Source organism: Bos indicus x Bos taurus, unplaced genomic scaffold, assembly GCF_003369695.1.
Source record: "Bos indicus x Bos taurus breed Angus x Brahman F1 hybrid unplaced genomic scaffold, Bos_hybrid_MaternalHap_v2.0 tig00000987_arrow_arrow_obj, whole genome shotgun sequence".
In the NCBI taxonomy this organism is placed as follows: domain Eukaryota; kingdom Metazoa; phylum Chordata; class Mammalia; order Artiodactyla; family Bovidae; genus Bos; species Bos indicus x Bos taurus.
Window position 1 is genome coordinate 4381 of NW_020867340.1, and position 22188 is coordinate 26568.

Genomic DNA, 22188 nt, shown 5'->3' on the forward strand with positions numbered 1-22188 from the left:
AATAAAGAATTTTCATTTTTAGAAGTATAAAACATAAAGCTTTTCAGGAAGTATGAGGAGAGAGGGGTTCTGTTCTGTATTTTGGAAACTTCATGTCTAAAATAACAACTGAAGTGGAGAAAAAGAAAGTACCAGGACATCTTTCATGTGTAAGCACAATGAGACCGGGCTACACAGACAGTGACACAGAAGGGAGTGACTGTGTAACGATCACGTGCGAGCAGTTATGGTTTGCGCTCTAAATACAACATCTCCTACTATCTTCATAGAAAACCTCCAGGTATGAGCAGAACTGAAATTAAACTATGCAAATGGTCAAACCCTTGGTATATACCAAGGTCTTTTAGAAAATCATACCTGCAACCGCTGAAACACTCCTGAGCGCAAGTTTCCAAACCCGTAGCGGCAGTTTGGGTTCAAGGCCCTTTCTGGTACCTCTTCATAGGGGGACTGTTCAATTTCCCATCAAACTCATCATCGTCATCTTCCACTCCTCCCTCAGAAACCTCAGAAGCACCTAAATATGTAAAGTACTAGTTCATTAAAGCACTAGATTTCCTTGGGGAAGAAAAAGTATAGGGAAAAAGTGTCTGCCCATGTACCCCAAAAGAATACTCCTGCTATTCTCTTTTTTTTTTTTGAAATATGTTAATGTATCATACTAGGTCCATTCTGGGTGTACTACATAATAATTTGATACTGGCAAACATTACAAAATGACCACCATCTGTCCCCATATAAAGTAATTACAATACTATTGACCTGATTCCCTATGCTGTATATTACATCCCCGTGGTTTCCTTATAAAACTGGAAGTTTGTATGTCTTAATCCCATTCACCTATTTTGCCCAGCCCTTACCTCACTATTCTTATTAGACAAAAAAAAAAAAAAGGAACCAAGCCAAAGTTCCATCGATGGTAGGATATATAAACAATAACATGATAAAAACAAACAGACCTCAGCTATACATGGATAAATCTCACAAAAATGTTAAGTGAAAGAAGCTAGACAACAAAGATCATTTACTGTAATGGATTATATATGCTACTGCTGCTGCTGCTAAGTCACTTCAGTCATGTCCGACTCTGTGCGACCCCATAGACGGCAGTCCACCAGGCTCCCCCGTCCCTGGGATTCTCCAGGCAAGAACACTGGAGTGGGTTGCCATTTCCTTCTCCAACACAGGAAAGTGAAAGTGAAGTCGCTCAGTCGTGTCCGACTCCTATCGACCCCATGGACTGCAGCCTACCAGGCTCCTCTGTCCATGGGATTTTCCAGGCAAGAGTACTGGAGTGGGGTGCCATTGCCTTCTCCGAATGGATTATATATATATTGATCCAATTCAAAAACAGGCAACACTGAAGGTGGTGGTTACCTTGGAGAGTCAGGAGTGAGAAATAACCAGGGTAAGATTCCAGGACATGGGAGATGTTCCACTTCTTTGACCTGGGTGGTGTTTGCTTTCTGCTTACACTGAATTGTAGGCTTCTGGTTTTAGCTCAAGAGGCCAATATTTTGCCAAACACATAGATGCTGCCTCAATTGGTCCCCAAAAATGACTGACCTACTGGTTTAACAGAGTTCTTTATGTCTTAAATTAAATGTCAACAAATGAACTATTTTCATATGGTGTGACATGATCTCCTCATCTTGTCATCTGAAGTATTTTCTCCTATTTCCTATGTGCTATATCCCTTTTCCCCGAGAAACACACAGCATTGCAAATATTCACTTACCTGCATTTCCTCCCAACTGCAATAAACATACCTATCTCTTCCACAAGTGGTTTTGCAGTCCTGGATTTTCTTGGTGCCAGCAGAGCAGTTAACATGTTCAGCCCTTCAAAATGTTGGCCAGGAGTTTCTTTGGGCAACCGAATGGTAAAAATTCCTTAAAGATAAATGGGTTCTATGTTTAGCTAAATTAAAATACTCAAACACTTCACAAACATACCTAAGAAACAGACATCTCAGAATTATCATTTTATTCATAGAACTCCAAAATTATGCCCTTATTACATAGTTAGTAAATAAAAATCAAGATAGGAAAAGGTTCAAATGAGGTTTTTCAGAACCACTGATTCAGCTGTCCTCTCTATGAGAAATTAATCTGTTAAGCTGCAAATGCTTAAATCTTACCCAATATCACATTCACCTACTGATAACATTAAAAGTTCAGGTCAAAAACACAATGGCCTGAGAAGGCAATAGCTTAGATTCAACTGTAGCTACTCATAAGATTTATTTCTAGCATGGGGGAGTGGGGGAGGTGGTGAAATCAAGATATCTAGTCCAATGAAGAACAACAAACTGTGGAAAATTCTTAAAGAGATAGGAATACCAGACCACCTGACCTGCCTCTTGAGAAACCTATATGCAGGTCAGGAAGCAACAGTTAGAACTGGACATGGAACAACAGACTGGTTCCAAATAGGGAAAGAAGTATCTCAAGGCTGTATACTGTCACTCTGCTTATTTAACTTATATGTAGAGTACATCATCAGAAATGCTGGGCTGGAAGAAGCACAAGCTGGAATCAAGATTGCCAGGAGAAATATCAATAACCTCAGATATGTAGATGACACCACGCTTATGGCAGAAAGCGAAGAAGAACTAAAGAACCTCTTGATGAAAGTCAAAGAGGAGAGTGAAAAAGTTGGCTTAAAGCTCAACATTCAGAAAACGAAGATCATGGCATCTGGTCCCATCACTTCATGGGAAATAGATAGGGAAACAGTGAAAACAGTGACAGACTTTATTTTTTTGGGCTCCAAAATCACTGCAGATGGTGACTGAAGCCATGAAATTAAAAGGCGCTTACTCCTTGGAAGAAAAGTTATGACCAACCTAGACAGCATATTAAAAAGCATAGACATTACTTTGCTGACAAAGGTCCATCTAGTCAAAGCTATGGTTTTTCCAGTAGTCATGTATGGATGTGAGAGTTGGACTATAAAGAAAGCTGAGTACTGACGTACTGATGCTTTTGAACTGTGGTGTTGGAGAAGACTCTTGAGAGTCCCTTGGACTGCAAGGAGATCCAACCAGTCCATCCTAAAGGAAATCGGTCCTGAATATTCATTGGAAGGACTGATGCTGAAGCTGAAACTCCAATACTTTGGCCACTTGATGCGAAGAAATGACTCATTTGAAAAGACCCTGATGCTGGGAAAGATTGAAGGTGGGAGGAGAAGGGGACAGAGGGTGAGATGGTTGGATGGCATCACTGACTCAACGGCCATGGGTTTGAGTAAACTCCGGGAGTTGGTGATGGACAGGGAGGCCTGGTGTGCTGCAGTCCATGGGGTCACAAAGAGTCGGACATGACAGAGCAACTGAACTGAACTGAATCCAATGAAGAATAGCAGCCATTTCAAATATACACAAAATCTTAAATAAGGCAATGATGGCTTGATAAAGTTCTTTGATATCTCAAGAGATATATCCCTAAAGCCTGTCTAATACAAGCCCAAATTCCATCTATGTACTTCTTTTTTTCCCTTGACAGGGTTTATCACCTTCATCTAGGTTCCTCTATGAATAGATTACATTATTCACTACTCTTACATTTTAAAACGGACGTGAGTCTGAGTGAACTCCGGGAGTTGGTGATGGACAGGGAGGCCTGGCGTGCTGTGATTCATGGGGTCGCAAAGAGTTGGACACAACTGAGCGACTGAACTGAACTGAACTACCTCTTTCAGTGCACTTAGCCATATTCTAATATATCAAACACAACTAAATCCAAATATTTCCACATATTTAACCTTCCTAAACCCCCATTTACTTTCAAGATTTAATAACTGTGCTTCAGTATGCACCTTATCTGCAATTAAAAGTGGATTTACTACCTAGAAAGGCAGTTTCATTGTACTTCATCACATCAGTTATACTGTGTTATGGGTTAGAACTTTGTCATTTAACTCTTTCATTCCATCTTTCCTCCATTACCCTAGCTCATTGAGGTCAATATTCACTGAATAAATCACACAACAGTACACAAGGTATTCTTATTCCAGATTCACTGATAAAGGAAAATCCAGTGACTTCTACAGAAGGAAAATAAATGGTTTCAAGATAAGCTGAAATGAAGGGCTTATCAATGAAGAGAAGAAAATTCATAAAAGCTTCTGCACATCAAAGGAAACTATTAGCAAGGTGAAAAGACAGCCTTCAGAATGGGAGAAAATAATAGCAAATGAAGCAACTGACAAACAACTAATCTCAAAAATATACAAGCAACTCCTACAGCTCAACTCCAGAAAAATAAATGACCCAATCAAAAAATGGGCCAAAGATCTAAATAGACATTTCTCCAAAGAAGACATACAGATGGCTAACAAACACATGAAAAGATGCTCAACATCACTCATTATCAGAGAAATGCAAATCAAAACCACTATGAGGTACCATTTCACACCAGTCAGAATGGCTGTGATCCAAAAGTCTACAAATAATAAATGCTGGAGAGGGTGTGGAGAAAAGGGAACCCTCTTACACTGTTGGTGGGAATGCAAACTAGTACAGCCACTATGGAGAACAGTGTGGAGATTCCTTAAAAAACTGGAAATAGGACTGCCTTATGATCCAGCAATCCCACTGCTGGGCATACACACTGAGGAAACCAGAAGGGAAAGAGACACGTGTACCCCAATGTTCATCGCAGCACTGTTTATAATAGCCAGGACATGGAAGCAACCTAGATGTCCATCAGCAGATGAATGGATAAGAAAGCTGTGGTACATATACACAATGGAGTTTACTCAGCCATTAAAAAGAATACATTTGAATCAGTTCTAATGAGGTGGATGAAACTGGAGCCTATTATACAGAGTGAAGTAAGCCAGAAGGAAAAACATAAATACAGTATACTAATGCATATATATGGAATTTAGAAAGATGGTAACAATAACCCTGTGTACGAGACAGCAAAAGAGACACTGATGTATAGAACAGTCTTATGGACTCTGTGGGAGAGGGAGAGGGTGGGAAGATTTGGGAGAATGGCATTGAAACATGTAAAATATCATGTAAGAAACGAGATGCCAGTCCAGGTTCGATGCACGATACTGGATGCTTGGGGTTAGTGCACTGGGACGACCCAGAGGGATGGTATGGGGAGGGAGGAGGGAGGAGGGTTCAGGATGGGGAACACATGTATACCTGTGGTGGATTCATTTTGATATTTGGCAAAACTAATACAATTATGTAAAGTTTAAAAATAAAATAAAATTAGAAAAATAAAAAGAAAATTCAATCAGTCTTTAAAAGTCCAATATGGACAGTTTCTCTCTCACCTACACGTAATTATATTTTAAGATTGAAAATAGTAATGGAAAAAAGAATATATATATATCTGAATCACTTTGCTGTATACCTGAAACTAACAACACTGTAAATCAATTATGCTTAAACAAAAAATAAATTTTTAAAATTCTAAAAAAAAACTGTCTTAGAAATATTTGACTCACAGCTTACAAAAATCATCCACTTCTTTTCTAATCAGTCACTTCCCACAATCTAACTTTAATTTTTAAACACTTACTAAATGTAGGGAGAAGTAGGAAATAAAACTTTCAGAAAACAGAGCCAGAGTATTTAACTAATTAAACTTTAAAGAACAATGTGAAGTATAATTTAAAGGACTGGGGAAACTGTAACTGTTAAGAAATCCATGAATAACAGGCACTGGACATTAAGAAACAATAAAGAGGGACAGGGACAGACTGCACTCGCCATTCACCTAAAGGTCACCATAACATGAGATTATTACGGAGCTACACCAACATGAAGAATTCAAAGAAAAAAACCTAACAGAAAATTCTAAGGGCAATACCTTTATCTGCATCATAGGATCCCTGCTCATTTCCATTTTCTACAATTCTTCCAGGAAGGGTTAACCTGCAGATGTAACAAAAGGTCTCATGAAGTCCTTAAATTACAAAGCATCATGAAGCATGATAGTAAGCATCAAGCACTGAAATCTAGCAACCATTTAAAAAGATATTCCTCAGCATTTAAATTTTATAAACTAAATAACTTATATTTCTTCCCTAGCTAAGAAAAGAGGAATCAGAGATGACTCATTTTTCTGTTTGAATAGGCACTAGTCACTGATAAAACACTTAAAAAAGAAAAGCCACAATAAATACTAGCTATCACTACTCTTATAGTACTTTCCCTTCCTAATATGAGTTATTTATATACCTGATGACTGACACAGGATGGGCTCAATAAAAGTATACTAATTGGCTTCCAAAAAGAAAAGAAACAAAAAAAAATGAGAAAGAATAAAGAACCAACAAAACCAATTGTTTATATTGGGTAAATCACTACTTTTTTAAAAAGAAGGCAGAAAGCAAAAGTGTTTTTTTTGTAAATCTCATTATTACTGTATAGGGATTTCCCCCTCTTTCCTGCTAAAGGACATGAACTGATTTCCCTGTTCCCAGTTTTACTCTGGGTCAATCAATGCTCTAACGGAGGCCCCAAAAGAATTTTTCTAAAACAGAAATCTGTCACTTCTCTACAATGAAAGCTTCCATGACTGCTTGATATTGGGTAGACAATTTAAATTCACCCATACTATATATGAGGCCAGATCCATTCCACTCCAAACTTAAAAATAGGAACCTACTTTCCTCCCACACCCCCCTCCTTCTTGTTCCCTATTCTAACACCATCATCATGATCATCATCATCCATCTTAGCAGACCCCAAAAGGTACAGGGCTTTACCCCTACTTACCTTTGATCGTAATGTTTCCTGAAGCTATAACACATTTTTGAAACAAAAATCCCTTCTAAACCTAGCATAAAAATTCAGGTATGAATAAATTTGTTATACAATGGATACAAATATGAACTTTACCTTCAGAGTCTAAATTAAGTCCATTTGTGGACTTAATTCCAAGTTGTGCCATTTACTAGCTCTGTAACTTTCTTTGTACCACAAGTTAATTAACTTCAAAGTTCATATTCATCATTTATAAAATGTGAAAAATAACAGAATCTATCTGAGGGTTACTGTGAGAAAGAAAGGATAATACAAAAAGCTTAGTGGCTAGTACAATAGGCAAGCGTTCGGAAAATGTAAACTATTATTATCATCTCCCTTCTAAGCTCTTTGTAAGTACAGAGTTAAATTCTTAATGCATGATGGCGAAACAGTATTTGCTAACAAATCTACCTTCCCTGCTATACACTCAGTTTCTCAAGGAGAGGGGTGAGGTTTTATTCATCTCTGGTATACTGTAGCAAACTGCATTTCCAAAGATGACCTATCTCACATCATTCCTCCCAATAATGCAATCTATGTCCCCTCCCCTTAAAACTGAGTGGGCTTCTAGAATTGTTTTACCTGAAACAAAGCATTATAGCAGAAGTGACACTGTGATTTCTGAGGTTAGGTTATAAAAGATGATATGGATTCTGCCTTGCTCCCGGAAATATTTACTCAAAAATTTCAGCTGTCATGGTAGGGATGTAACTCCCTGCAGGAATCACAAGTGAGACCACACAGGGAGGTCCTGAGACCACATGAAAAGAGATTCTCTCCTTCACCTACCCTGTAAGTCCCCAGCTGCTTTAGCCCTTCCTGTCCCAGGTCCAGCCATGCATGACTAAAGACCTTAAGCCAGAACAGTTCAGCCAAGCTCTTACCAAACTCCTAAGGCACAAAAATCAACAGAGGGAGTTAAAGAATTGTTATTTTACACAGGTTTGATTGGTTATTGGCAGCAGATAATTGCAACAATATGCTCCCTTAATAAATAATAATACCTACCATTTATTGAATATGTAATTATCAGGCACAGTAATAAGGATTATACATGCATTATCTCAAACCTCACATCAGCTCTTTAAATCACTAATATTAGTCCCACTTAACAGACTAGAAAACTTACTGAGACTGAATAACTTGCCAAAAGTCACAGAACTATAAGTGTGCTGACACCCATATGTACCCAACACCCAAGCCTCTGCTACTCAAGGAATGGATAAATTTGTATAAAAAGTACTGTATAAACTCCTTCACATTACTTAATTTTATCATCCTATCTCATTTAAGATCTTTTCTCTGAGCCCTTATCTGCAACATGAGTATATAACAAAACCTACTTTGTAAGACTGTCCTAAAATCAAGTGAGTCACATAAAGCACTAACTAGGAGTAAAATGTCAATAAATGTTTGCTAACATCATCATCTTCTTCCCATTCTTCATGTTTTGGCTTTAATATCACCTCTTCAAACAGGCTTTCCCTGGTCAATCTGTATAAATCCAGACACTCTTTTATACAACATATTCAAGTAGGTAGATTAAGTTAAGGCCAAAGGAATACCTGAGCAGAACAGGTTCAGGCCAAGTACTTAATAGCTTAACTCAAGAAGAATGTCTGCACTAGAAATGTACTTGGGCAGGAAGGGTAGGCTGGAACTACACTTGAATGAGAAAGATGAGGGGATTGGATTTTCACTCGGTAGAAAGGAGAAAAGAAAGTACTGACAATGTTGAGAAAGAATAATATGGCAGTGTCTTCTAAAATGTTTTCTAAATAATGATGCCTATCTCTGAGGATTCTTAACCACTGGACCACCAGGGAAGTCAAAAACTAAGATCATGGCATCTGGTCCCATCACTTCATGGGAAATAGATGGGGAAACAGCAGACTTTATTTTTGGGGTCTCCAAAATCACTGCAGATGGTGACTGCAGCCATGAAATTAAAAGACGCTTACTCCTTGGAAGGAAAGTTATGACCAACCTAGATAGCCTATTCAAAAGCAGAGACATTACTTTGCCAACAAAGGTCCGTCTAGTCAAGGCTATGGTTTTTCCTGTGGTCATGTATGGATGTGAGAGTTGGACTGTGAAGAAAGCTGAGAGCCGAAGAATTGATGCTTTTGAACTGTGGTGTTGGAGAAGACTTTTGAGAGTCCCTTGAACTGCAAGATCCAACCAGTCCATTCTAAAGGAGATCAGTCCTGGGTGTTCATTGGAAGCACTGATGCTAAAGTTGAAACTCCAATACTTTGGCCATCTCATGCCAAGAGTTGACTCATTGGAAAAAACTCTGATGCTGGGAGGGATTGGGGGCAGGAGGAGAAGGGGACGACAGAGGATGAGATGGCTGGATGGCATCACCGACTCGATGGACATAAGTTTGAGTGAACTCCGGGCGTTGGTGATGGACAGAGGCCTAGCGTGCTGCGATTCAATGGGATCGCAAAGAGTCGGACACGACTGAGCGACTGAACTGAACTGAACTGATCTCCAAGAATCGCTATCCAGGTCAAATGAGATAATGCACACAAGCACTTAATCCTTCACTTAAACGCGCTGCTTGCCCCAACACACGAGGGGGAGAAGAGGTCAGCTGTTACCACTGATGTTACGGTTCTGCAGGGAGAAAAATGCAAACAAACAAGAGCTGAAGGTCCCTCCCTGAGGCTTGCGGGATGACAACGACAATGAAGGGGTAGAATTAGAGAAGAACCAAACAACGAAGAGGTGAAGGAGACTATGGCATCAGCCGGACCAAGAAAGGCGAAATTTTCAGGGAAGAGAAAGCGTCAGCCAGGAGGTCGGCGAACAGGACGTGGACTGAAAAAGTCAAACCGACAGGTTAGTAGGGAAGGCAGCGTGAGCTGTCTCAGGACAAGGAGGACTAACGCAGAGCGAAAAGGAAACAGGAAAGGGGACAAGAACTAGGGCGACAGGACAAAAACAGGAAAGGCGATTATGGTCCCAAACTCTGCGTTCTAAAGTGGCTCCGGAATCTCTTCCAGGCGGGGATGTAAGAAGATATAAGAAACAATAAGCTTCTGCAGCATTCAGAGCGCAAGCCCGAAAGAGTTCGCTTCCTCGGCACCTGCTGCTGGTACCTCGGAAAAAGGCAGTCGCGATGCCGAGAAGTCCTCCCTCGATAAGCAGTTATCTAATGAATGAATAAATGAATCCCCAAAACATGCTCTTCCCAGAGCCAAACACCCGGAACTCGCCTGAGAAAGTACGGCTTGGCGTAGAATTTGAAATTGACTCCCTCGAAATAGACATCGAACTCAGAGACTCGGGCGTAAGGCACGCGGATGGCAACAGTCAGGAAGTCGGGGTCCTGGCTAAGATCGAACGCTGGAGTCAGCATCACCACGCCGAACTCGGGCGCCCAAGTCGACCACTCTCGCAGCCGCCGCGGGCCTGCCACTGAAACTCTCCAAGAAGTACCCACGCGCTGGTACCCGCTGTTAGACACGGTGCTTCCGGCTCTAGGCGGAAGTGCGCGTGCGTGCAAGAGGAAATCCCGCCTCGCGCCGGTTTCCATGAAGACGGGACGCTGTGCGCTTGGAGCTAGAGAAGGGACCGGAAGAGTGAGGCTTTGTGCGCAGAAATTGAACCCAGGGCATAACTTGCAAGAACCCGGGCAAGAATCCACCTCAGAGCCACTAAGCTTCTTTGAGGGTTATGAGTCGGACACGACTGAAGCGACTTAGCAGCAGCAGCAGCAGAGATGATTTTAACAGCATTGGCTTTGCAGGCAGTGAAACCTGCGTTTAAATTCTTTCTTTCCAATACCCAGAATTACGACTTTGAGAAAGTTACAGAACCTCTCTATGCTTCAGATATCTCTTCTATAAAATAATGTTAGAAACCTAGCCTCGTAGAAACGGTGTGAGGATAGCATGCATTTGTGCATGTTAAGCTCTAACAAGGTTCCCGGCAAGTTGTCGAGGCTCGGTGTGTTGGAGCAGTCACCGCAGAAACCACAGAAACACCGTTACTGTGGTTTTCCTTAGTTCTCACTTGCCTTGTCAATAACTCCCCTTTCTCCCTCTCCTTCATTCTCTACCGATTTCTATCGCCTCCTCTTTCCCTCCATGCCTCTCTCCCTCTGTCCGTTTCTGCCACTTTTCTCCTTTTCCTAACTCCTTAATTGAACAGAATTTGCTCGTTTAGTGAACGTCCATTCCACTCATCTCTTTTAATCTACACCACGAATGCCGAAGAACACGACTCACAAAGGTTAAGCAATATGTCTTACAATCATGCATTTTACAATTACCAAAATCCGTAACATCTGACTCTTAAACCGTATTAGTGTCTGCAATGACGAATAGCAAAGCCTCTGTACTTTCTCCTCTTTCCTTTTCTCACTTTTCTCCTTACACTTATTCGAGGTCCTCTTTTCTGTCTTTTTTATTTCTCTTCCTTGTATTTCTCCTTTTTATTCTGGCCATACTCTCTCAATGCCTCTCCCACTAGGCTCTCTCCTCCCCTGCATATTCCCTTGGCCTTCCTTCCCTCTCATTTTATTTCTGGTTATTCCACCAGTTACTAGAATAGTCCAAGAAATGTTTTTATTTCCTGATTTTAAATATCAGTGAAAGGCAAGTGAAAGTCATCTCTGGAGACAGTGGATCAGATAACCTAAAAAAACCTTTTCAACCTCCAACTTTTTATGAGTCTTGAAAATTAATTAGGACTCAGCACATCAATAGGAGTAAATAAAATTAAAAATTCAAAATAAAAATCAATCTGCTTAAATCTGGGAGTTTTTTGTTTGTTTGTTTATTTTAATTGGAAGCTAATTACTTTACAGTGTTGTGGTGGGTTTTGCCATACACTGACATGAATCAGCCCTGGGTGTACATGTGTCCCACCATCCTGAACTCCCCTCCCACTTCTCTCCCCACCCTATCCCTCTGGGTTGTCCCAGAGGACCAGCGTTGGGTGCCCTGCTTCACACATCCAATTTGCACTGGTCATCTATTTTACATATGGTAGTATACATGTTTCAATACTATTCAATGCCATCATCTCACCCTCACCTTCTCCCACATAGTCCAAAAGTCTGTTCTTTAAAAAAAAAAAAAAAAGTCTGTTCTTTACGTCAGTGTCTCTTTTGCTGTCTTGCATATAGGGTCATTGTTACCATCTTTCTAAATTCCATATATATATGTGTTAATATACTGTATTGGTGTTTCTCTTTCTGGCTTACTTCACTCTGATAATAGGCTCCAGTTTCATCCACCTCATTAGAACTGACTCAATGCGTTCTTAAATCTGAGAGTTTTAATAAAGACAAGAGGTTTATGTTAAACAATTTAAAAAGTACTCTGCCCATTCATCTATTGCTTGGGGAGCAGAGGGATTAATTGAATTGACTGAATACTCACTATGTGCCAGCACTGCACCATATCCTTTATAATGATCTCATTTTTCCATTCTGACAGCTCTGTGAACTAGGGATTACATATCCCCATAGTGTGCACAAGATTACAGTTGGTGAGTGGTGCAATGAGAATTGAAACCCAAGTGAGTCTGATTCCTGAGCTCAAGCTCTAAAATACTATAGAGTTGGCTCCCAATATACTACCTCCTACCCAGCTTGTTTCCCATTGTGAGCACAAGTCTTCCTGCTTTAGACCATATTTAGCCCTACAAATAACACGTGCTCTATAATGAAAATGAAGTGATGCAAACATGGAATTAGTGTGGCCCTCAAAAAATCCCTTGAGATAGGCCTTTGGCTGGCTCATTCCAAATTAGCTTCTCTAAAAAGAATCTTTACATCTGCCATGGGACCTCATTCCTGGAGGTCACAAGGATTAATATTTTTAAATTATTAATGCCAAAGAATTAACTGATGCTGAAGCTACACCCGAGGAAAGTCTATTTGAAAGCACTTTACACAGTAGATCTACGTATTTCCTGGATGTTTTACTCTTTGTTTGGCAACACACACAGACAAATTGTTGCAATACAGATAAACAGACCATAAGGTACATTGCTGCTGTTATGTATTTATTCAAAATATATATTGCATTCGCTATATCACAAATACTGATATATATATATATATATAAAACAGGGATTTATGACTTTATTTGCAAGTCATAGTTCACTCTATTGGGATTTCTAATTAATGGTTAATTACACAAGTGAAAAGTTCATTCTCTTTTTTAAAAAACAGAATATTACAGAAAAATTCCCTTGACTGCTGTCTGACTTTGGTTATTTCTCCTGCTTCATCAAGAATAACCCCTCTAACCACTCTTGCAGAGATTTTTAGATTTCTATATAGATTTCTAAGTACCCTGTTAGTTTATGTCTCTAATGCTTGGGGAGCATTATCACACTATAAATGAATATCTACAACACTAGTTTATTGTTTTTCTTGGGTTCTTTTTCAGGCACATCAATATTGGTTCAAAGATCCAGTTGAATTCTTATTTCTAGATATAGACAATGCTTGAAAATAAAGGCATCATTTCAACATTTCATGTTAACTCTGCTTTGGAGGGAAGAAAACAAGAATGAAAATGTTCATCTTTTTTGAGCATTCAAAGTTGCCAGGGGTTTGTTTGTTTTTCCATTGTTTTAAGCCTTATTTTTGGATGGCCTTTCACTATTTTAAAAATAGTTTTTTTCCTGTGATCAGTTTGGTGGTCTTCCCAGGTAGCTCAGCGGGTAAAGAATCTGCCTGCAAAAAAAAAAAAAAAAGAATCTGCCTGCAATGCAGGAGATGCTAGTTCGATTCCTGGGTCAGGAAGTTTCCCTGGCGAATGGATAGGCTACCCATTCCAGTATTCTTGGGCTTCCCTGATGGTTCAGATGGTAAAGAATCTGCCTGCAATGCAGGAGACTTGGGTTTGACCCCTGGGTCAGGAAGATCCCTTGGAGGAGGGCATGGCAACCTACTCTAGTATTCTTGCCTGGAGAATCCCTTGAACAGAGGAACCTTGCGGGCTACAATCCATAGGGTCACAAAGAGTTGGACAAGACCTAAGCAACTTAGCATGCACAAGCATGCATATAACCTGCCATCTCTGATTGAATTAAATTATCCCCTCTTTTAGTCTAATAACTTGATTGTGATCCACATGATTCAAAATTAAATGTTAATTTAAAAATATTTTCTAAGAACAATCCCAGTTGCAGCCCTATTACAAAATTCTACTATTAGAAATCTTTTAATGGTGAAGTCCCCCTTGCTTCCAGAAGGTGGCAGGCGCTTAGGCAAGTAAGACAATGTTAATGAAGAACAGAGTTTTAATCTATGTTGGAAATAGCTTCCTGTATAAGCTGTTTATAACTCTAGTTCATTCTCTGAGCCATTTTTGGGAGATGGTGGGATCTTATACAGAACTTGCAAACTACACTTTAACCACTGTTATTATTTTGGCACATATCTTTTATGACTGTCAGTGTATTCATAAAATTCATTAAAAGTATCTTCCTACTCATAAAAAGTACAGAGAGAATTTAAACAAAAATGGTATCATACCTTATTTTTTCATTATTTCCACCCAACATGGCATTATATCTAGTATTTCATTTGACTGTTTTTTGGCAAGAATATTTTACCATAACTGTACCTTCCTTATTTATCACTGTTATTGTTAATTCTTAAGAAGTGAACAGGGGCACTCTTTCTGCCCCCTTCTGATGCCTATGTCAGAAGCTTTCTCTATCTCTTTTATACTTTAATAAAACTTTATTACACAGAAGCTCTGAGCAATCAAGCCTCGTCTCTGGCCCCAGATTGAATTCTTCTCCTCCGGGGGCCAAGAATCCCGGTGTATTCTCGTGATTCAACAACAACCTTTCATCTTGGGGGCTCTTCCGGGATCCTTCAGGACAAGATAGCAGTTCTTTTGTTTGGGATGGAAAGCGTGGTGACTGCTGAACAGGTTTTGGAAGCAAAATGTCTCCCCCAGGGAACCAGTGCTCAGTTAGCAGAGCTTGTGGCTCTGACCCGAGCTCTAGAGTTAAGCAAAGGGCAGCGGATAGGCCTGATAATCTATGTGAGTCTACTTCTGCTGACTCCAAATATGCTGAGTCTGCTGTTGGATCCTCAAGACAATGTCTTCCTGTCCTGGGCTCACTCCTATGTTACATTCCACAATCGGTCTAACTGCTGGGTCTGCGGAGCGCTCCCCTGTTCATCAGTGGAAGGCTTCCCGTGGTGGACATCCCCACTTCAAGGAAAAGACTTTCTCCAAGTCTGTGAATACCTTCGACAACAATCACATGCGATGCCTCTTCTTCATCTGATGACATCTACCAACCCTAAAATGGACTGGTGCAACTTTGTACTCTAACTATGGACATAATGTGACTTTTAACTTTGATTCCTCAATTGCCTCACTTTGGGAGACATTAACTAGTTCCCCATGGTGGAGAACTATCTTAATTACAATAATTCTGGTTGTTTTGTTCTTGCTGTTTGCTCCCTGCATCTGTAATTGTATAACTGGATTTGTTTCTAGGCGCATGAAAGCTTTTAAGTTACAAATGGTTGCTCAAACTCCTGCTACTGCTGTAGCTTCCTCCAACTAATATTTGGGGCCCCTGGATCAGATATCCTCAATATGAGGATTAGGAGAATGTTGCCTCACCAATTTAGGGACAACACCCCTTGTCAGCTCGGAAGCAGTTATGGAACGAGAACGATGCCCCTTTTCCCTAGGCAACATAATTCTCCTAAAAGAAAAGGGGGGAATGAGAGAGTCATTTCCTAGGCAGGTTGATAGGGAGTCTAGGGGTCCCCAAGGAGAGAGGGGTCTGGAATTCTCAAGGAGGAAGAAAGGACAAACTTTTTTTCTTTCTCCACATTCCTTAGGATTATATAACAATAATGTATCCTGCCTAAGGACAGTCTTTGGATTCAACCTTCTGTTATCTTAAAATGTTAATTATGGGAGTAGACCTGGTCTTTACAAGGATGTATCTTGCCTGAGGACCGTGTCATCTTAAAATGTAAATTATGGGAGTAGGTCTGATGAGGTCTTTACAACCTCCAGATATTCTTTGGATTATATAACTTCATTGTTAACACTAGCAAGCGGGTACTCTTTCTGCCCCCTTCTGATGCCTATGTCAGAAGCTTTCTCTATCTCTTTTATACTTTAATAAAACTTTATTACACACACACATAAAAAGAAGTGAACAAAGTGATGATTTGTTTCAAGAGGGGAAAAAAAGTGAGACCAATAGAATCATAAGCAAAGATCAGAAAACTAGAATAAAAATACAAAAGTTAGAATACAAACTAGATAACCCATCTTGAAATTTGAAAAACAACTATCCTTCTATATACAGTGGGACTAGATAATCTGAAGTTTTGCAATTTTGAGCTATAAACTATTTCTAAGAGGGCTTGGATGAATTCCTGGATAGCAAGCAAGCGTTAGCAGCTCAATCATGTCCAACTCTTTGCAAAGCTATGAACTGTAACCCACCAGGCTCCTCTGTCCATGGAATTCTTTAGGCAATAACACTGAAGTAGGTAGCCATTCCTTTCTCAAGGGGATCTTCCCAACCCAGGGATCGAACCTGGGTCTCCCTGCATTGCAGGTGGATTCTTTACAATCTGAGCCACCAGAGAAGCTCTGAAATTTGGATTGTAAAAGAGGATTAAGGGATGGGGACCTAACAGGGTACATGAGCATGAGTTGGACACTGGTGATGTGCCCAGTGTTTTTTAAACCCCTTTATTGTTAAGCACAACTATTTTTTATCTTTGCACCAGTCTTTCAGCCTATTCAAGTTACAGCTGTTAGAAGAGCACAGTGTTAGCAATAAAAGAGCACAGTCATGGGTATTTCAGTTAAGACTTAGTCCAATTCCAATTGTATACAAGCTCAATAAAGTTCTGGAAAAAAACTAAAACAGTTACAGATAATCCTAGGGTGTTTTTTGTTTTGTTTTGACATTTTTTGTGCAGGGTTTGGCTAAGGGCTTAGCAACATACATTCCAAGATGCTAGTCCCATTCCATTTGATGAAATACAGACCACGGGGAAAATGCTAACCAAATTGCACTTTGAGCTTCCTTTATTGTTTTCTATCGTATATATAAAAGACATCTACAGAAGGTACTGTTTTGATGCCCTGCCCAGGTGTTCTTTATGGACCCAGGAGGCCCATCTGTACCTGGCAACAAACATTTGGGATGACCTCTTCTCCAAAGACTTTCCTTAGTTCAGGGTTTCTCCACCTCAGGTATTTGGAGCCAACTAATTCTTTGTTGTGGGGAGCCCGCCTGCGTATTGTGAGATGTTTAGCAGCATCCCTGACCTCTTATTTCTCAATTCCAATACCAACCCTGCTATTGTGACAACCACAAATATCTCCAGACTTTGCCAAATGTCTCTTAGGAGACCAAATAGGCCATAGTTGAGAATGACTGCCCTAGATTGATGGAAGACTCCCAGAAGTAACTATCGCCGCCGCCGCCACCTACCCCAGATCCACAATAAGGATTATTATGGGGTACAGAAGACTGCCTTAAAGGGCAGATGACTCCAGTGTGGCTTACACCCCAGAATTCTTAAGGGCAAATTTTCCCTGAGCCCACATCTTTGCTCAGCTTCTCCCCTTTCCCTTTCCTTCACTTCCTTCCTTACAGATTTCTCCTGAGTAATACCCCCACAGTAAGTCACATGCATCGGAATCTCTGTCTCAGGCTCTACTTTTAGGGAATAAGTTGAGGGTACCTGACCTATGTATACAGCTTGAGGAACCTCTTACCATTCCTTACAGTCCTTCAAAACTGCTGGAGAAAAGTTATCTACAATATCTACAGAGAATACATGATACACGTTTTTATGTTACTCTTTTCAAAGTTCTTATAATCCAACTATCCTTAACAGAACTAATCTTTTCCTTAATTCACAGAGAACGTGTTTTTAGTCCTTCATGCAGAAATCATTTAAATGTACCTCTTTTGGCAGCAAAGACTGTGATGGGATTGTAAATTTGTACAACTACCTTGGACAAGAGTCCCTTGAACAGCAAGGAGATCCAACCAGTCCATTCTAAAGGAAATCAGTCCTGAATATTCATTGGAAGGACTGATGCTGAAGCTGAAACTCCAATACTTTGGCCACCTGATGCAAAGAGCTGACTCATTTGAAAAGAGCCTGATGCTGGAAAAGATTGAAGATGGGAGGAGAAGGGGACGACAGAGGATGAGGTGGTTGGATGGCATCACCAGCTCTATGGACATGATTTTGAGTAAACTCCAGGAGTTGTTAATGGACAGGGAGACCTGGCATGCTGCAGTCCATGGGGTTGCAAAGAGTCGGACATGACTGAGAACTGAACTGAACTGAAGTGAACCTGAAAAAATTGTTTGGCAGTATTACTAGAACTAAACATATGTATGCCCTAGCACCCTACAATTCCTCTCTTTGATACATAACAGAAATGAGTGGTAATTGTCCATTAAGAGACAGGCACAGGAAAGTTCAGAGATGTATTATCCATTACATGCTACACTAGATACAATTCAAGTGCCCATCAAGAGTAGACAAATTGTGGTATACTTACTCAGTATTGCTAAACAGAAATAAGAAAGAATGGACTATAGCTATACACAACATGTAGAATCACGTAGGCATGTTAAGTTAAAAAGACCAGATCCAAAAGAAGATGGAGTATTGTTATTTAGTCACAAAGTTGTATCTAACTCTTTTGAGATCCCATGGACTGTAACCTGCCAGGCTTCTCTGCCCATGGGATTTCCCAGGCAAGAATACCGGAGTGGGTTTCCATTTCCTTTTCCAAGGGATCACCTCCACCCAGGGATCAAACCTGCATCTCCTACATTGGCAGGCGGATTCTTTACCGCTGACCCACAGCAAAACCATAAAATAAAGCCATTTGCAACAACATGATTGGACCTAGGGATTTTCATACTAAGTAAGATAAAGACAAATATGTGGCATCACTTATATGTGGAAACTAAAAAATAATGACATGAATGAACTTATTCACAAAACAGAAGTAGACTCACAGACATAGAAAACAAACAGGGTTACTGAAAAGTAAAAGAAGGGAGATAAATTAGGAACCATTTGAAACCATTTGGAACTAATGGATACACACTTGTATGTATAAAATAGGTAAACAACAAGGATCTACTGTATAGCAACTATATTCAATATCTTGTAATAATCTAAAATGGAAACAAATCTGAAAAAAGAACAAATATATACGAACCACTTTGCTATACACCTGAAACTAACACAGTACTGTAAATCAATAAAATTTCAATTTTTTAAAAAGGTGAAAAGTTTTAAAAAATCCAAAAAACAGATACCCTCTGCCTTTTTAAGTAATAAAATCAAGCAGATAAGAGAGTTATTAAAGAACATTTATATGTCAGGGGAAAAAAGACTAGAATCAAAAGAGTTCATACTAGATATTTCCATTTATAGGAAGTTCAAAACAGGCAAAACTTAATCCATGATCATAGATGTGAGAACAGTTATTACTTTTGAGGGGATGGTTACTGACTAGGAGGAGGTGTGAGAAAGCCTGCTGGGTGCTGAATATTTAATCTATAGCTTGATTTGGCTGAGAATTATGTGGATATATATACAGATGAAAATTCAGAGAGCCATACACATATATAAGATTAAGCAACTTACTGTATGAAATTTATCAATATATAATAAAATAAATCCTGCGCATGACTAGAAAACGATCAGAAGTGATGACTCATGCCTGGATGCTGGGAATATAGACTGCTGATGGCTCACAGTCATGTCCTTCAGAGGGCATTGTCCTTGATTGCAGAGTAGTGCCTCGTCCAAAATTACTCACTTCCATGAGGCTAATGCAGGATATAAAGGTCCTGGGTTCCCTACCTCAGATGGGAGAAGTAACTGAAAGCCATCCCGGCTCCAGGGCTCCCTGCAGAATTGGCAGAGGCCTTGGTTGCAGTGGCACTGTGGGCCTCTGTCCTGTGCCTCTTTCTCTTTGCAGGTGGGTCTCCAAAGAGCACCCCCTCCAAAACCATCTGCACTCAGTGGTCCTTCTTAGAGTCTGTTCCCAGGAGCCCTAGTATAAGATGCTGTTCGTGCCACAGGTCTACTCTTCCAAATAGACTGGAGTGCCCACTTTACTTTCAATATCAACATTCTTAAAATTAACTCAACAGCCTCCTTGATTTTTCTGCAGTGTCATTTCCTGGTGTTCCTTCACCAAGGGGTCTGGAAGCCATGAATTTGCCAATATTTTTTTTTTTTTCTGGCATCTCGTTTCATAGATGACATTTCACATGTTTCAATGCCATTCTCCCAAAATCTTGCCACCCTCTCCCTCTCCCACAGAGTCCATAAGCCTGTTCTATACAATATTTTTTAAAAACTGTTGCCAAGACTCTCTTTCTTCCTGAATGCCTTTTGATTATTGCAGTCACTCAGAAGAAAACTAACCTTCTGAAGAAAACACTAAGCTAAACTATGAGCTCTAAGGAGGAGGAAAATAGGTCCCCTGCAATTTGAAACAATTTCTGTTGATTATGTCTATTGTAAATTCTTTATAAGTACTTCTCTATGAAGTTGATATAAGTATTTCTCTGTAAAGTTGAAGTAGCATAACTGGATAATTTTATGTTATTTTCCCAGGGGAGTTCATGTTAATTATCTTTTTCCTAAATAAAAGTACATCCTTTTCAACCAGAGGCCATGGCATTTGGAATGTAGGTAGTAATTATGTCATTGTCAATGGTGCATAATCAAGACATAGCCTTGAAAACCTTCTCCCAATCTTCTCCCTTGGCTTTTCTCCATTCTGCACTCCGGTTTTTGCAACATTTCTAAGTGTTCATTCATCCCTCAATTTCTACTTACACTTATTTTTCCTACATTGACATTTTCTCTGCTTCAAATCAATATTTTTCCTTATGGGTTTTGTTTATTTACACTCATCTTGCTTTGTCACTTCAGTAGTTAACAACATTTTTATGGTGATTTTTGAAAATCATAATTTGTAGCCAATTAAGTGCCTTCTCTCTTTATATAAAACATGAAGAAATAAGAAAATTTAAATTTCTGTCTTCATGGCATCAGAGGTCTCCAACCAGTGAGAACAGAACCTGTTGCCTTCATTATCACAGCTTATGGAATTTTTTTTTCATCCTGGAAAATAATGCTTATGCTCTTTTCTTTGCCTCTAGGTAATACTGCCCCCAAGTTATCATAAACTTATGGTATAAATTTAATCAACAATAAATTTATTGGTTGCTTATATGAGCCATTTTCTAAGTGTTTTGCAAACAATGTCATTATTTCAGCTCTGGGAGGAAACAGACTTTATATTACCAGTGCCTTCATTTTATTCATGAGAAAACTTGGACTTAAAGAGGTTGAGTGACTTTCTGGGTCTCATGGCTTATAAGTAACACAGTCAGGATTGGGACCTCTGAGTTTATCCCACCTTTAGTCCACCATCTATAAAACCCATGTTTCTGTTCTTGGTGATCTAGGAGGAAGAGAGAGAAGAGATAATACAAGATGAAAGAAATGATCTCTAACTTCAAATAATTTAGACTCTAGTTGTGAAAATGAAACACAGAAGAATTAGCAATTGCAGTAGCCAGTTTCCAAAGCTGCATCTTCCCACCCCTGAGTGTGAAGCTGGGTTGGCCCTGTGGTACCAGTGGTGACACTGCCAGGTGTCACCTTGGAAAGCCAGGTCATAAAAAAACCTTGTCACTTCCAACCGGACTATTGAAACACATGCTCTAAAGGAAGCCAGCCACCGTGCAAGATATCTAGCTACCCCTGAGATCACCATGCTGTGGGGAAGCCCAACCTGCCACTTGGAGAAGCTGTGTGGCCAGCAGTGACTGCCTCTGCCATCCCAGCCCAGGTACCATTTTCAAGAGTGAAGAAGCCATCTTGGACATCTAAGCCTCAGCAGATACCACATGAAGAAGAACAGAGAAATCTTGCTGTTAGCCAGAAACACAGCTCGAAGCTTACAGTCCCATCCCAGCCACCTCTAGGATTTGAGCCACCCTAGCTGAGGCCCCAGTTACATCAGAAGAGAGACAAGCCATCCCCACTTTGCCTGCCCTAATTTCTGACTCACAAAATTTTCAGCCTAAGAAAATGATTGTTGTTTCAAATTGTTAGGTTTGAGGGAGGTTTTGCAATGCAGCAGGGGATAAACAGAATAGCAATGAAAGACAATCAAGTGTAGAAATCCAGTGAGAGAGATCCAGAGATAGAGAAATGTGTAGGGGGTTGAACAATTAGAAAAATCTCATTTCTGATAAACCTGGGGCCTGAGCAAAGGCTCCCAGGGGAAAAAATACAGATAAATGGGGTGGAACCAGGTCACTTTATCTGATGTGGAGGATACAGAAACTGAAGCAACAAGCATTAGGACTAG

At 40.0% G+C, this 22188-nt stretch overlaps 1 protein-coding gene across 1 annotated transcript; it reads right to left on the reverse strand.

Annotated features, from left to right (window-relative positions):
* Nucleotides 1–296: 296 nt before the first annotated feature.
* On the reverse strand, nt 297–10322 carry LOC113888685 (protein SHQ1 homolog). The gene is made up of 4 exons (XM_027535714.1): nt 10003–10322; nt 5838–5902; nt 1770–1892; nt 297–517 (listed from the first exon to the last, which is right to left on the reverse strand). Exons 1-4 carry the CDS (start codon nt 10320–10322, stop codon nt 417–419), a joined length of 609 nt encoding a protein of 202 aa, XP_027391515.1. The 3' UTR covers nt 297–416.
* Nucleotides 10323–22188: the final 11866 nt, after the last annotated feature.